Source organism: Salvelinus fontinalis, chromosome 18, assembly GCF_029448725.1.
Source record: "Salvelinus fontinalis isolate EN_2023a chromosome 18, ASM2944872v1, whole genome shotgun sequence".
Lineage (NCBI taxonomy): Eukaryota > Metazoa > Chordata > Actinopteri > Salmoniformes > Salmonidae > Salvelinus > Salvelinus fontinalis.
The window spans coordinates 3,027,424-3,043,645 of NC_074682.1; the positions used below are offsets into that span (position 1 = coordinate 3,027,424).

Below are 16,222 nucleotides of genomic sequence, written 5' to 3' on the forward strand. Positions count from 1 at the left end.
CATTAGATCCTGCCTCATAAATATTCATTCAGTTAACAGAGGAGGGAAGGTGTTTTAAAGAGTGATCAATCCAGGCGAGGCTGCGTCCCTCAGATCCTCAGAGCGCTCCTCCATGTCTCCCTCACTACTCCCTGAAGGGAGATGAGTGACCTGTGTGAGAGTGAAGAAAGTGTGTCCGTGTATGTGCGAGCGTAACGTGCGTGCACGTGTCTGTGTGCGCATGTGCGGTAGGACAGCCCCTCCGTGGCGGTAGCAGCGGCGACTTAGGAGAGAAAGAACTGTTGGAGATAAATGTTATATTGCAAAGTCCTCCTCTCAGATCATGGCGAGCGGAGAGATTAATGCTGGCCCAGGAGACCAGCCGTGGAGGTCGAGCAAAGCCATCTTCTCCTTGCCCAGAAATAATGCAAAACAAATTAACAGTAGCGTTGTCCTTTAAAACCGTGAATTTGTGCTCGGCATGAATTCTAGGCCAGACAACGGTCCACTGCCCATCATCTATGAAAAGCTCATGAAGGGCAATGGTAATAGAAAGCACTAAAGCATGGCAGTCTAAAGAGAGAGCCATATAAATCATTAAATGTGCCTGAACTCTAAGAAACCCAGAAACTTCAAACTTAACACTAGAGTTTAGATGTTTTAAAAAGAGATGTTTTAAAAAGGCCCTTTTTTCATCAGAATATTCAAAATGATCCCATGTAAATTTGAACATTTTCCAAAACGTATTCATGGATAGGATTTACCTAATAAAACAGCAAATCAGGATATTGGAGAGTGTCCATTTTATCATCCAGGAGGGGGAAGCATGTGTAGGTGGGTATTTTCGGGGCAACCAGCCAAGGACAGAGAGAGAGAAAGAGGAAGAGAGAGACTGCGGGAGGAGTAGGATGAACTCTTGCCACCACAGCTTTCACAAGCACATTATCACATTCATCTTCCAACGCACAGGGGGAGATTTATCGTAACGTGAGGGGAAAGATAATAAGAATAAATCCTGTTTGGTTGACAGTCAAGCGGAGGTCTATAGTTTATAGATCATTCACGCTCAGCGCAAAATGGATTAAAAGCATCTTCAGTCCACCTCCTAACGAGTGGCCTGTGTGCCAGTCGGCGGGATGACACATGAGATGAAGCGACACGCTGGGAGCCAAAGATGTCACGTCCCTCATCGTCACCTGGTGGCAGTGGTGTAAAGTCCTTAAGTCGTTTTTTGGGCTATCTGTACTTTACTATTTATATTGTGGACAACTTTTACTTTTACTCCACTACATTCCTAAAGAAAATATTGTAATTTTTACTCCATACATTTTCGCTGACACCAAAAAGTACTCATTACATTTTGAATGCTCAGCAGGACAGGAAACTGGTCCAATTATATTGTATATAAATATTTTAGAAATTACATTTACAACTTAAGTGCATTTAAAACCAAATACTTTTAGACCACTTTTACTCAAGTAATATTTTACAGGGTGACTTTCACTTTTACTTGAGTCATTTTCTATTAACGTAACTTTACTTTTACTCAAGTATGAAAATGTGGTATTTACTCCACAACTGCCTGGCGGAGAGTAGTAATGGGTCTTAAATTTGACCTGAATTTAATAAGATAACAGTGCATCCACTGTAAATGTCATACACCCAGGTGTTAGAGGATGTAGATGTGAATAGCAATGTGTGCTTTGTGTTTCCCCCTCAGCTCTGGTGTGCCACGACAGAGCCCACTCAAGCGCTGCAGGCTGCCAACACTCAAATCAGCCAGGCAGACAAGCGAGCGGGCCCTGAGCATTTATGAGGCCCTTCTCTGACCCATTTCTGAGGCCCTTCTCCTCTCTACACCCCCCCCATCCCGGCACGAGATCTCTCTGACAGGTAAACACGGCGGCCGACACTTCAGAAAACACATGTTTCTTTCTGCTGCACTTCACACAGCCCGGCTAGCCCAGTACACAGAGGAGTTACAGTACAGAGCTATTGGGCCGCGGCCAGCAGCACCTTTGTTCCACATCACCTCCACTCTGCCCCCGCTGCCTCCCCTCCCTCCCTCCTTCCTCACCCTTCCCTCTTCATCCTCTCTCTCTCCCTCCTGGTTGCCTCTGATATGATGAAAACAGGCAGCCTCTTCCACATCGATCTGGACCGCAGGTAGACACACACACACACACACACACACACACACACACACTTGTGCACAAACGCAAATGCTCAAGCAGCGTAATTTGTCTATTGGTTCTGACTCATCTCCGTGCACTCGGACATCTCGAACAGTGTCCCGATCTTCAGCTCACATGAAACACACCACAATCGTGTGGTCGTTCGAACATGTCAAGCGGGGTTTGTTCTGATTCATGTAACTTAGGCTGAGGACCAACACCTTCTGGATGGAACACACACTGTGTTGCATTAATAACAGAGCCTGAACCGAGTTGAGATACAGCACTGCGTAGCCTACTGTACAGAAATATCTAACCCCTTGTCAACACCGCTCTCAGGTCAGCTTCCACAGCCCAATCCAAAGTGACGGGGCAATCTGTAACTGGTCCGAGAGCGGTCGGCTCACAACCCAAGAAACGTCCTCTTCTTGTTTTTTAGCCTGTTTGGGGATGTATTACAAACTCCTCTTCATGCGGACCGTATCGATTCCTGCGTGTTCCGTTCAGCCTCCATTCCGGCTCCATTCGGTGCTAACATCTTCCACAGTTTCCTCCAGGGGGGCTCTGTTCATTGCCTTTGCCTTTGACAGTGATAATGTGCGGTGCAGCGTCTTCTCCACACACGCCTGATGAATGTCACAGTGAATGCCACCGCTGGTAGCTGTACATTAGCGAAGAAGCGCTTTTTACATGCGACTGGATTAGCATAATGCAAACGGATGCGGCTGGCGGTGGCGCAGATCAGATTGTGTCTGTCAGCTGGAATTGGGTGCATTTCATCAGGCAAGAAGTGCTGTGGAAGCCCGCTGAGAGGGAGTGGGGCTTCTGAGGCAGGGGGCCCAGGAGTGTGTGTGTGCGGGGGCGGTGGGGGTGTGGTGGATACCTGCAGAGCCGGTGGCATGGAACCACTATAGCACATCATTTTCACCTAGCTAAATTGTTTACTGGTACAGAGAGCGATGGTGGCTGCCAAAGGACCACACAAAGACACGCGCGCACAAATGTGAGCGCACAAATGTGAGCACATAAACACACACGCATACACAGAGGCACTTAGAGCAGCGCGAACCAGCTTGAACACACAGTCACAGCACCAACATACAACAAGACAAAGGCCGAAGATTGGAGACAGACATTCATTGGCAGATTCATACACAGACGCACTCCCAGACATGTTCACCCTGCATAAACTTCAAAAGGTTTGAGAAGGCAGCAAGTGTCCCACTGGACATAGACGTCAGTTCAACATCAAGTTTTGATTTACATTGAGTGAGTTGTCAACTAATGGGAATTCAACGTGGAATCAACCCCAAAAAATATCACCCTGTCATTGAATAAAGATTAAACGTTGTGTAAAAAAAATAAGAAATTCCCTTACATTGATGAGTTTTTGCAAATCCAACATCACGCCCTGATCTGTTTCACCTGTTCTTGTGATTGTCTCCACCTCCTTCAGGTGTCGCTTATTTTCCCCAGTGTATTTATCCCTGTGTTTCCTGTGCCAGTTCGTCTTGTATGTTTTCAAGTCAACCAGCGTGTTCTTCCCGTGCTCATGTTCTCTATTCCCTTTTTCTAGTCTTCCCGGTTTTGACCCATGCCTGTTTTTTCTGGACTCCGCACCCACCTGCCTTACCCTTCTGCCTACCCTGACATCGAGCCTGTCTGCCACTCTTTACCTCTTGGACTCAGAATCTGGTTTTGACCTTTGCCTGTCCATGACCATTCTCTTGCCTACTCCTTTTGGATTATATTAAACTACAACGACTCTAACCATCTGCCTCCTTTGTCTGCATCTGGGTCTCGCCTTCCGCCCTTATATCCAATCAGTTTTCCAGACGGAGAACAAGAATGAGATGTTGAGTAAAGCAGTGGGTGATGAGAGGGAAAGAACAGGGGGAAATAGATAAGAGAGAGAGATTAAGAAATACAGACTCAATGGAGAGAGAGTGAGAGAATTCAAAGAAAAGTAGAGAAAGAGAATAAGAGAAAGAGAGAGAAGGATTATAGAAATACAGAGAAAAAACCTGCCAGAAAAGAGACTAATTTGAAGGAGAGAGAATTCAACAGAAAAAGAAGAAAGAGCGAAAGAACGGAAGAAAGAGAGAGAGAAAGAAAAGGGGAAAAAGAGAGAGGGGACACAAACAGTGTTTCATTTTCTCCAGATCATTGGTGCTTCCCCACTGTGTTGGCGCTGCCACACGCAGCTCCTTCATCATGTCTCTCACCTGGAGAACAGAGACTTCCCACGGCTGCTCATCTGCTCACCTCAATTATCATTCCCCATCAGAGCCCCACAGGAGCCATTGCACGCACACACACACATGCACAATCAAACAGTCACATACAGACACAGTTGCACACACACACACACACAGTCTCTCTCACACACACACAGTCTCTCTCATACACACGCACACAAAGGGTTGATCTGATTAGCAGTCACTTTATTAAATGAAGTGTGTCTTTCTTCCGCAAGCTCCATACGCTACCCACTGGGCCAATAATTACAACAACAAAAATGTCTCCCACTTACCCTATGCGCCCTGGTCAAAAGTAGTGCACTATAAAGGGAATAGGGTGCCATTTGGGATGCAAACGGAGAGTCTCGGATGAATCAGGAAGTGTGAACTTCAGAAGCCGAAGGTGGGGTGGACCTTAATGGAGGCAGGTGCTGCACAGTGAACTCATTGATTCAATGTTGCAAGGAAAAATCTATTTGGTTCTCGTTTTCCACGTTTTGGAAAAAGTGACCTTTCTCACGTGTGATGAATTCGATAACCTTCACTTAGATAATGGGAATAGAGCTCCCATCATCAAAGAGGAAATAGCTGGTAGTCGGAGCCCAATGTATACAGCACTGAAAGATGAGCAGTAGAAATCCACACACTATCCCTCAAACTAGGAGTATAGCCTATCTGCAGATTGTTAATTATTCTCTAGTTAGAAGGAACCCAGGAAGACTAGCAGTCGCTAAGGCGTCAGCTAATGGTGGACCTAAATCAAGACGAGCACATCAACATAATGAAACACAACACAGACAAAGAAACCACATTGTTCCACTCACCAGCACACTTGGTCCGGGTGATGAGTGGAGGTCCCGGGGGACCCGTGCCTCCCTCGCCTGGCCGGGTCAGCAGAACCTTGATCTCGTACTCCACGTCGGGGTCCAAATGCCAAAGCTTGTAGGTGGGGGCGTCCACGATGTGGGTCTCGGCCCAGTTGCCCGTAGTGGTGCGGTACTCCACCTCCTTCAGGATGATAGGTCCGTCCCCGATGATGGAGTTGGCGTTGGGCTTGATCCACAGGTAGGTGGCCCCCACTGCCAAGAGCTCCGGAGGGGCAATGGGCGTGGGGGGAGCTGAGGGGGCAGAGAGAGAGAGGACAATGGAGATTAGAATATAGGCCTGAGTCAGTGGTTCCCAAATGTATGTGGTTAAATGATTGAGGTCACTGGAATTTCCTGATGTCAATTTGGAACCCCTGTGATAGATAGATAATGGTGGTTTAAGGGAGCATGAATTGGCAGCATGATTTGGACAGCTATGAATGAGTGCCATGGAGCATGTAAACTGTGTCATAACAATGTATGCAAACTGGTTATTATCAAACACTTTCCCTTTCAGAAAGTAAAATCAAAACCAAGCAGACTTGAGTGGTACCCTTCTGCCAGAGGTAAATTGTATCCGAACTAAACTGAACGCCTGCGAGAGCATCGCATCTAATGAGGTGAAGTGCCTCACTCTTTCCCATATTCCCCTTCGCTGCATGCTACCCTGCTCTCCACTCAACCAGCGCAGCCCTGATACCCTGCGACATTACCCACAAGAGACAGCACAGGGCTTCCAGTGCATTGAACAGCTCCGTATCTCTCCTCTCGACAGGGGGGAACCAGATAAGAGAGACAGAGAGAGACAGAGAGAGACAGAGAGAGAGAGAGAGAGAGAGAGAGAGAGAGAGAGAGAGAGAGAGAGACAGAGAGAGAGAGAGAGAGACAGAGAGAGACAGAGAGAGACAGAGAGAGACAGAGAGAGACAGAGAGAGACAGAGAGAGACAGAGAGAGACAGAGAGAGACAGAGAGAGACAGAGAGACAGAGAGACAGAGAGACAGAGAGACAGAGAGAGAGAGAGAGAGAGAGAGAGAGAGAGAGAGAAATGCGGAAGAGGAGTAAAGCAGAGGAGTGGGTAGTAATCCTCGTCTGAGCATGGGAGACCACCCGTGAAGGTACCCGGCCATGCGTAGCAGCGGCGGACCCAGTCCCCCATTAGAGGGTGTTGCTCAGTGTGTGTTCCCATGTAATCAACTAAGCCAGATTACCAGGCCACATTTAGCTCCTCCATGGTTGGAAAGACTGCAGACTGTAGACAGAAACTGAAGAAGCTACAGATGCCTTGAGGTCATACTCAGGGAGAGTTTACTCTATGACTAAAGAGAAATGAGGTAATAGTTGACTTGTACGGTGTCCATATTAGGCCAGTCTCAGAAGGAGTTGCTATGGCTGTCCTAATATGGACACCGTAATACCGCAGGTTAAGAAAGTCCACGTAACGGTTTAGAACTAAGGCCAGGCATTTTGGCCTGACTATGTGACCCGCCTGGAAAAACTGGGCCCAAGTTATAATGACGTTAATACTACCTGTAGGGGGACATAGAGAGTTCAAACGTCCTAACTATGCTATCATCATGGGGTTTAAATCTGCTGTTCTAATCCATCATAAAGTTTTTGGGGAAAGTATTTTGTCAATCTTTGCCAGTTCCTTATGGAAGAATAATGGTCTGCTCTCTAAAGCAAAGTATTGTCTCTCAAACATTTTCGGAGGGCCATTACAATATGCATTGTGCTTGCATTCTTGGGAGTAAATGCCTCATCTATCACCGGGCTCCTATTCATCTCAGGGACATGGTATCTCGGGAAGGTGCAGAATGATCATAAAGCATTGCTTTTCCTCCCTTCCATTAATAAAGGTGCACTACTTCATTTCTTTCGGTACGCGCAAAGGCCTGTGTCAGCACAACCTATCAGCAGCATGTTCTCACCGCCACTCCTCATTGGCTGGGGCCATTTGAACTGTGCCCGCCACACCGCCCATCAGAAAGATGCACAGACGTTTGAGTCTGAGTGATTTCTGGCACAAGGCGCAATTATGAAAACGTGCCATCCAGGGAAGTCATCATGACAAATGGAACAGTGGACACGTGCTAACAGGTAACAGGCGATGCAACGTTTACAGGGTTGGTCGAGAGCAAAGACGACACACGGTGTCGTTTTGCTTCGGTTGTGCACGGCGAAGGTATCTGGTGTGATAAAAGTAGCCAGATGGGTGCATGAATAAAAAGGCAAAAATTTAACCACTTAAGAGGACAAGAGAGAGAGAGAGGAAAGGGCCAAGTGACTGTTGTCGTCTACCACCACTGTTGTCGGGTGTCACATCCTTGCATTCTCTCTGGGAGGTATCCGGCCCACTGTGGCCCTTATTGAAAGCTCTCCGCTAAATGGGGTTAACTTCCATTTTCTGGTTTTGATATTTTTTGCAGCATGGACAAAACCACACAACGGCTATCAGTGCGTGTTTCGGGTGCATTCGGGGGGGGGGGGGGGAAGCAGAGGAGACCAGGGCCCTGCTTTGCCCTCGTCTTTTTCAACTGGCACTCTGCGGGGAGTTTTTTGGTAACACGGTCATAATAATACAAGCTGACATAACTTGTCACAACCTGTCATAATGTGGTCATAACACTGGCATGACCCATCTGTTTACACCTGTTGTGACATATATGTTATGTTTATATATGTTTTAAAGCTGGTTATGACATTAGAGGTTTTTTCCCTACCAAGAAGTTTCCTTTTCGTTTGAAATGTTGTCCCTTAAAACCTTTGTTCTGTTGTAATGAAAAGTATATTACATAGCCTACATGTCAACAGTATGTTTATGGTGTAATGGAATGTTTTGCCTTGTGTGGTAGGTTTTGTGGGTTTTGGCACTCTTATATAGGTGTCATAACCAGCCATAAAATAAAACAATCATGTCACAACAGGTCTAAATATATGTGTCGTAACAGTGGTATGACCATATTATAACTTGTCATATTATAATATAACCATAGCCCGATAACGTGTTATGACGATGGGTGTTAAAGTGTTACTGAGTTGGTAAATTGGGGATATTCCGTAAAGCTTTAACAATCTCACGGTATCAGATCAAGCCCCAGTTGGCACAGGAAGGAAGATAGAGCTAAAAGGGGAGGAAAACATACACCAGGAAAAGGGAATTGGTAGCTGTGAGACAACGAGGACCTAAATCTGTTTTTTCCCCTTGCACTTTGCAAAAAAAAGAAGAGCGATCGAGAAAATTGAGGAGATGCACGCTGAAACGTCATTAGACAAGACTACCAGCTTCCCAGTATCATTATCACCACAAGCCTATTTTCAGCTCTCTGAATTCTGCGGAGGCACACCGATAGACCCCACTGCTTTCATGTGCAGCACACTGAAGGGAGCGCCTCGCCACCCAGGAGTGGGCCCTCAGAGTGCTCTGCTGATTAAATCAATTTATTTCATGATTTTTCCAGGGACTGCCTCCCTCCATCTTTAATGAGAGCTGATAACAGCTTGAGGATCTGAGAGGGGGTAATTTAAGGAAGTGTAACAACACGCCACCAGGAATTATACTATCTCTGGTATATCTCTCTAATAGCGGCCTGTTCTGAATTGGTGTCATAGTATACCTTGAGCCCCACTTTTTGAACGTACTGGAATCAGCATTAGATAGGCTATACATTGCTATTATTTGACCATTGTGGAGGAAACATCTGCATTATAGGGTGATTGGATATGTATTTGGGGGAACGGATTGTATTGTATTCAGTATATGCTCCCCTCGGCTAATGCCTTTGTTGCCTGTGATGTTACTTTCCAGTGCATGCCCACAAAGAATGCTTTAATCAAAAGGCAAGGCAACACAAAGGCCAGGGAGAAAAATAGATCTGAGTGAGGTTATACAATGATATAGTGAGAGAGAGGTAGAGAAAGTAGAGAAAAAAGCATCCACTTGCATTCAAAAGGAGTGAGGTCCAGGTAGAGAGGCAATGAAATGCGTATCCCCGGAGGGGTAGGGGGGGGGATGACTGCCCCACAGGGAATGAATCCTCCATTCCCACTGCTCAAAGGAAACACACCGCTGTGGACACCTGACCTGCAATCCCAACTCCACAAACACACACGTGCTTGAACACCTGTGTGCGCACACACATTCACATGAAAAAAATACTACAGTTTACTATAGAATACAACAGTACTTACTGTAGAATTCTGTAGTAAACTGTATCATACTATACTGCACACGGTAGTATCCCTCGATCATGTGTAGTATTTATTATAACATTTTGTTGTATACTGTAGAATACTACAGTTTTATCCACAAAAAAACACTGTAGTAAATACTACAGTAATGTCTGCATAAACACTGCAGTTCGCAAAAACACTACAGTTTTTAATTTTAGTAATATCCACTCTCTCTACCTCTCTCTCTCACTATATCATTGTATAACCTCACTCAGATATATTTCTCCCCCTGGCCTTCGTGTTGCCTTGCCTTTTGATTAAAGCAAGGGCGTGTCAGTAGCATTTCACAGTAAGGTCTACACTTGTTGTATTCAGCGCATGTGACAAATAAAGTTTGATTTGATTATTTAATTTGCATATACCCTGCCTATTCCCCTCCCCATATCCCAATGTGTGCCACCCATAAGGGACACATCTACATGGCAAAAATACACTGTATTCAGTATTGTGTTCCCTACAGGTTATAGAAAACAGTAGAGGATCTGTTCAGATCCCAGTCCTACCCACCCACAGGTTATGGCAAATGTGTCAAGTAGTTTTCCTCAAGGAGAAAACCCCTGCTTCTATGTCAAAGAAAATCAAACAAAAGAACTACAGTAAATACTACAGTAATGTCTGCAAAAACACTACAGTATACTAGTGTCTGTAGAAACACTACAGTAAATACTACAGTCCGCAAAAATACTAAGTAAATACTACCAGTGGGGAACCATCAGTGCCTTCTAGGCCAGAGAAGGCCTAAGGATTTATAAAAATATATATATTTCTGTAATTAAATTTATATTTAATTTCTAAATAATCTGTACAATAATTGTAATAATTTTCAGATTTCATCTCTTAATTTTGTGTTGGAAAGAAAAGGGTTAATACTGGGCAGAAAAATCTAGCTAGCTCAGCCAGCCAATGGCTAGGCCTTCAGAAGCTGGACAGAAGGCCTCTGCCATTCAACTGTATTAGAGTAGAATTTTGGAGTGACAGTGGAATGAACCAATCACCTTTTGACCCTCAATGGGTGGGACCATTTAAAGAAAAGTGATGGGTCTAGACCTTCTCGAAGAGCGCAAGAGGAAATTAATTCATAACACAGAATAACAAAGCTGATAAACAGCCAATACAGTAGGTGGCGTCAATACACTAATAGGTTGTATAGTCTTCCATAAAACTTTGAAGAAGAAGAAGAGAGCGGAAGAGGAAATAATCAGTAGATTTCAACGTGAACGCTAGTAACTTTAGCTAGCATGTGTTGTAGTAGTGTGGCAATGTTAGCTAGCGTGCGTTGTAGTAGTGTGGCAATGTTAGCTAGCGTGTGTTGTAGTAGTGTGAGTGTTAGCTAGCGTGTGTTGTAGTAGTGTGACAGTGTTAGCTAGCGTGTGTTGTAGTAGTGTGACAGTGTTAGCTAGCGTGTGTTGTAGTAGTGTGGCAATGTTAGCTAGCGTGTGTTGTAGTAGTGTGGCAATGTTAGCTAGCGTGTGTTGTAGTAGTGTGGCAATGTTAGCTAGCGTGTGTTGTAGTAGTGTGGCAATGTTAGCTAGCGTGTTGTAGTAGTGTGGCAATGTTAGCTAGCGTGTGTTGTAGTAGTGTGGCAATGTTAGCTAGCTTGTGTTGTAGTGTGACAATGGCGACTGCAGCAGCTGTTTTCAACTTCAAGGTGAATGTTGTTGCTAATTTGTTAGCATCACCCTTTTCAAGATTAACTTTCAAACTTTGTTTACAAATGATCATAATCTGGTGAGTGACTGTTTTTTGTTGCAGCGTTTAGCTATCTCTTTGAAAATAATGACGGTGAAACATTGTTGCATTTCAACTTTAGATCAACGAATAGTGTGATGAACATTATAAAATATATATTTGCAATAGGAAGTAATAGCTGGTTTGTTAATTTCATTTTGGACACGAAATGGTTATGCTTTTGTATTGGTATGATTTCATGGAGCCTACTGGAGTGAATGGGCTGCATATTCTTTAACATTATTTGATGCTGTGTGTGACTGCTGTCGCCTGTCTATCAACCGTCTCTATGTGTTTGACCAAAATGTTCTCTCCTTCAGCACCATGGAGTGCACAGTTATTACAGTCGATGTCCTTTCAGCACCATGAGCCTGTCACCTTTGATGTGACACTGTTGTTGTTGCTATTGGTGATAGTGTGATAGTTGTGTTGGCTACCATAAATTGTGTAAACGGTGCAATATTTTATGCTGTGTGTCTGTCATGTTGTATCCATGCCGGTTCTGTCTCTGTGTGCGGCAGCCCGAAGCGTGGCTGTTTGATTCATTCATGATGTCATCAAAAGAACTAGAACTAGAATGGTCCGAATACAGAAGATATAATGTCGGACACATTAAGTGATGCTATGTTTTCTGTTATTTTCTTGATTTTTTTGTTTGATACAACATATTGGTAGATTTTTGGTCCCGCTGAAGGCCTAGGTCCTATAGACACTATTCACCACTGAATACTACAATATATTACAGTCTGCAAAAACACTACTGTAATTACTATAGTATAGTAATTATTGGCAGGTAGCCTAACTGTTAGAGCATTGGGCCGGTAACCAAAAGATTGCTAGTTCGATTCCCTGAGCTGACAAGGTGAAAAATCTGTCGCTCTGCCCTTGATCATGGCAGCTAACCCCCCACAACAACAGCTCCCCGGGTGCCCAAAGTGACAGCCCCCTGTATCTCTCTGATTCAGAGGGGTTGGATTAACAGCAGAAGTGTTTCAGTTGGACCTTGTGTGCAATTGACGATAAAAATAAATGTAATCCTTTAATCCTTTTGAATACAAGATTTCGCCAATAGACATGGTCGCTTGGTTCCTGGCTCCTAATTTTCACAAATATTTCGCTACACGCATAATAACATCTGATAAATTTGTGTATGTGACCAATAACATTTTATTTGAATATAGTACTTTTTTACTAAGGTATTTGAACTATAGCAAACTCAAAATACTACAGTATACTACAGCAATGTCCGCAAAAACCCTTCTACCCGTGTACCCTTGTAAAACTGACCGTCCTACCAATCCTCGACTTCGGTGATGTCATTTACAAAATAGCCTCCAATACCCTACTCAATAAATTGGATGCAGTCTATCACAGTGCCATTCGTTTTGTCACCAAAGCCCCATATACTACCCACCACTGCGACCTGTACGCTCTCGTTGGCTGGCCCTCGCTTCATACTCGTCGCCAAACCCACTGGCTCCAGGTCATCTACAAGACCCTGCTAGGTAAAGTCCCCCCTTATCTCAGCTCGCTGGTGACCATAGCAGCACCCTCCTGTAGCACGCGCTCCAGCAGGTATATCTCACTGGTCACCCCCAAAACCAAATCTTCCTTTGGCCGCCTCTCCTTCCAGTTCTCTGCTGCCAATGACTGGAACGAACTACACAAATCTCTGAAACTGGAGACTCATATCTCCCTCACTAGCTTTAAGCACCAGCTGTCAGAGCAGCTCACAGATTACTGCACCTGTACATAGCCCATCTATAATTTAGCCCAAACAACTACCTCTTTCCCTACTGTATTTATTTATTTTGCTCCTTTGAACCCCATTATTTCTATCTCTACTTTGCACATTCTTCCACTGCAAATCTACCATTCCAGTGTTTTACTTGCTATATTGTATTTACTTCGCCACCATGGCCTTTTTTTTTGCCTTCACCTCCCTTATCTCACCTCACTTGCTCACATTGTATATAGACTTATTTTTCTACTGTATTATTGACTGTATGTTTGTTTTACTCCATGTGTAACTCTGTTGTTGTATGTGTCGAACTGCTTTCCTTTATCTTGGCCAGGTCGCAATTGTAAATGAGAACTTGTTCTCAACTTGCCTACCTGGTTAAATAAAGGTGAAATAAATAAATTTAAAAAAAACACTACAGTGAATACTATCGTATTTATTCATGTGGGGTACATGCGTGCACACACACACGCCAAACCCATCTCTGTCCACACATCCAAACACATCCACACACAGTCACTCTCTACTCCCAGAAGACAAATAAGATAGACCTACTCCCTCTTGGCACAGGGGTGAAAACATACAGGCTGAAAAATATATGAGCTGTTTTGAAGTAGTTACTGTGTGGTCAGTACTGCTGCAGGGGGAAAAGACCCCCCCCCCCCCCCCCACACACACACACACACACATATATATATATATATACACACACACACACACACACACACACACACACACACACACACACACACACAAATAAATAAACTGGCAAAAACTGTTTGAAGTGCTAACTCTTGGGCTGGCTGCTTATCTCCCCTGAAGTATTTTGGCTCTCTAATCCATCTCTGTAACTCAGCCTCTTCACAGGCTGCTTCCTGCCTGAGCGCCGCAGCACAGCCCCAAATCCTCTGGTAATGCGGTCTTCCTGGGCTGTTTCATTGGAGATAACGTAGGCCTCCCCATTTCGCCATCACACCATGACAGCTTCACTCTTTCTCTTTTGCTTCCCTAGCCCCCCCATCACAGTTGTAGTGGGGGCCCACCTCTGGCCCCACCTCTAATGGCTCTCTACTTCTCTGTAGGGGCCCCCATATACTCACAGACTGATGATCTGGTCAGCTGCACCAGATAAGCAATGGTGGACTCACAGGTAGGTATTGAGTCCACGAACCAAGGGAGGAATTATATTCTGTGTGACTGTTTTTTACTTACTTCACTGAGCCAGGGAGAAAGAGAGAGATAGAGAGTGAGATGGGAGAGAGAGAGAGAGAAAACAAGAAATGGGGGGGGGGGGGGGGGGTGAGAGAGTGAGATGGATAGAGAGAATCTACTGAGCTTCTTGCTGTCAGCTAAATGAGCGCCCATCAAGCCGCAGTCCAAGTGATTTTGGTTCATGCCATTTATATATTTGCTGAAAGTCAACTAAAGCAACTTTAAATGGCTTGTGGAAAGGAGATGTGCAAACCACTTACAGTTACAAGTAGAGCATTAACATTTACCTGGAAAGAACCACGCTCTTCTCAACATAAACGGTTTCAGCAGCCTATCATCTCTGACTTGGTCTAACAAGTACGGAAATGAAAATATAATTAATGAAGATTTGTATCCGGGATGTATACTTCGAAAATGGTATACTTGGAGGTATACTTGGAAATGGAAATGTGGATATCTGTGACCCGTTTCAGGAAACTAGGCGTATGTCGCAAGTCACAACTTCACAGGAGAGCCATTTGAATGTTGTTGTTTTTATAAGCAATATGCGTTTTTGGGCAGAAATGCCTTCTGGAACATGTGAACTTTCATGTGCCTTAATAACAAACTTGTATCTGTAAATACGAATAAAATTGTTAAATTACGAGCCTTGTTACTTAAGAAACAGAAAAAGTCAGCAACCTTCCCACAAGCCATAATTGGTTGAGATAATGAGTGGGCAGTACATGCCGAGAGAGGAGTTCGGATTGGTCTGCCATATAGAAGGATTCTGTCTATTTGAACTGGTCAGCCAGTGTTGGTAATCCTGTCGAACGCGGCTTTAACATTTTTTTTATTGTGTAGTAGAGCTGCATAAGTGTTGCTCTCCACTTTCTGGAGGATCGAGATTTGTAATCAGTGGAAATAGATTATGATAGCTAAAGAGATAGGGAAGACACCTGTCTCCGGATCACATCTTCAAACTAAGGGCAACCGTGGCATGGCATCCGTGACAGAGAGACGCGTCCATATTCAGATATTACACGTTTCTAATTTTGACAGAAAGTGGTGTCATTTCTATCTAAAGTGTACTGTTAGCTAGCTAGCTAACATTAGCTGGCTGGCTCCCTAGCTAACGTTACTTGTATGACATTAGTCGTATCCCAGAACCGTGACATGTGGGATCTCACACGTTGTTCACCTAGCTAGGTTCACTGTTTACCTAGCTAGTTAGCTACATGTCTTAAGATAATGTGTACTGTTAGCTAGCTATCTAGCGTTAGCTAGCTGGCTCCCTAGCTAATGTTACGTGTATTATTATTCGTATCCCAGAGCCGTTTGCTTTGCCAGTTAGAGCCTAATGTTAGCAAGCTAACATTGAATCTGATGGTTAGCTCCCAGCAGATTCATGCAGGGTAGTAACGACATGATTTGGCACTATGTTCATTGTTGTTTAACTAGCTAACGCTAGCTGGCTGGCTCATTCGAGTTCCAACAGGTATATTTCACTGGTCATCCCCAAAGCCAACACCTCGTTTGGTCGCCTTTCCTTCCAGTTCTCTGCTGACAATGACTGGAACTGTCACGCCCAGGCCATAGAGAGGTTTTTATTCTCTATTTTGGTTAGGCCAGGGTGTGACTAGGGTGGGCATTCTAGTTTCTATGTTTTCTATTTCTTTGTGTTTGGCCGGGTGTGGTTCTCAATCAGAGGCAGCTGTCTATCGTTGTCTCTGAGAACCATACTTAGGTAGCCCTTTTTTCCACCTGTTTTTGTGGGAAGTTGACTTTTGTTTAGGGCACTTAGCCTTTAGCTTCACGGTTTGTTTTTGTAGTGGTTGTTGTTTTGTTCGGCGTCATCTTTTATTCAATAAAAGAAAATGTACGCTCACCACGCTGCACCTTGGTCCACGGCCGTGACAGGAACGAATTGCAAAAATCACTGAAGTTGGAGACTTATATCTCCTTCACTAACTTTAAGCATCAGCTGTCAGAGCAGCTTACCGATCGCTGCAGCTGTACACAGCCCATCTGTAAATAGCCCATCCAACCAACCAAATACCTACCTCATCCC

General features: G+C 44.5%; 1 protein-coding gene across 17 annotated transcripts in view; it reads right to left on the reverse strand.

The window, feature by feature from the left end:
- Positions 1-16,222, reverse strand: part of LOC129814814 (receptor-type tyrosine-protein phosphatase T) — a 561,458-nt gene that overhangs the window by 350,393 nt on the left and 194,843 nt on the right. For all 17 annotated transcript variants that reach the window (XM_055867855.1, XM_055867868.1, XM_055867867.1 and 14 more), the window contains exon 7: positions 5,218-5,511. In XM_055867855.1, the coding sequence (XP_055723830.1) occupies positions 5,218-5,511 (294 nt within the window). The remainder of the gene's footprint in view (positions 1-5,217; positions 5,512-16,222) is intronic.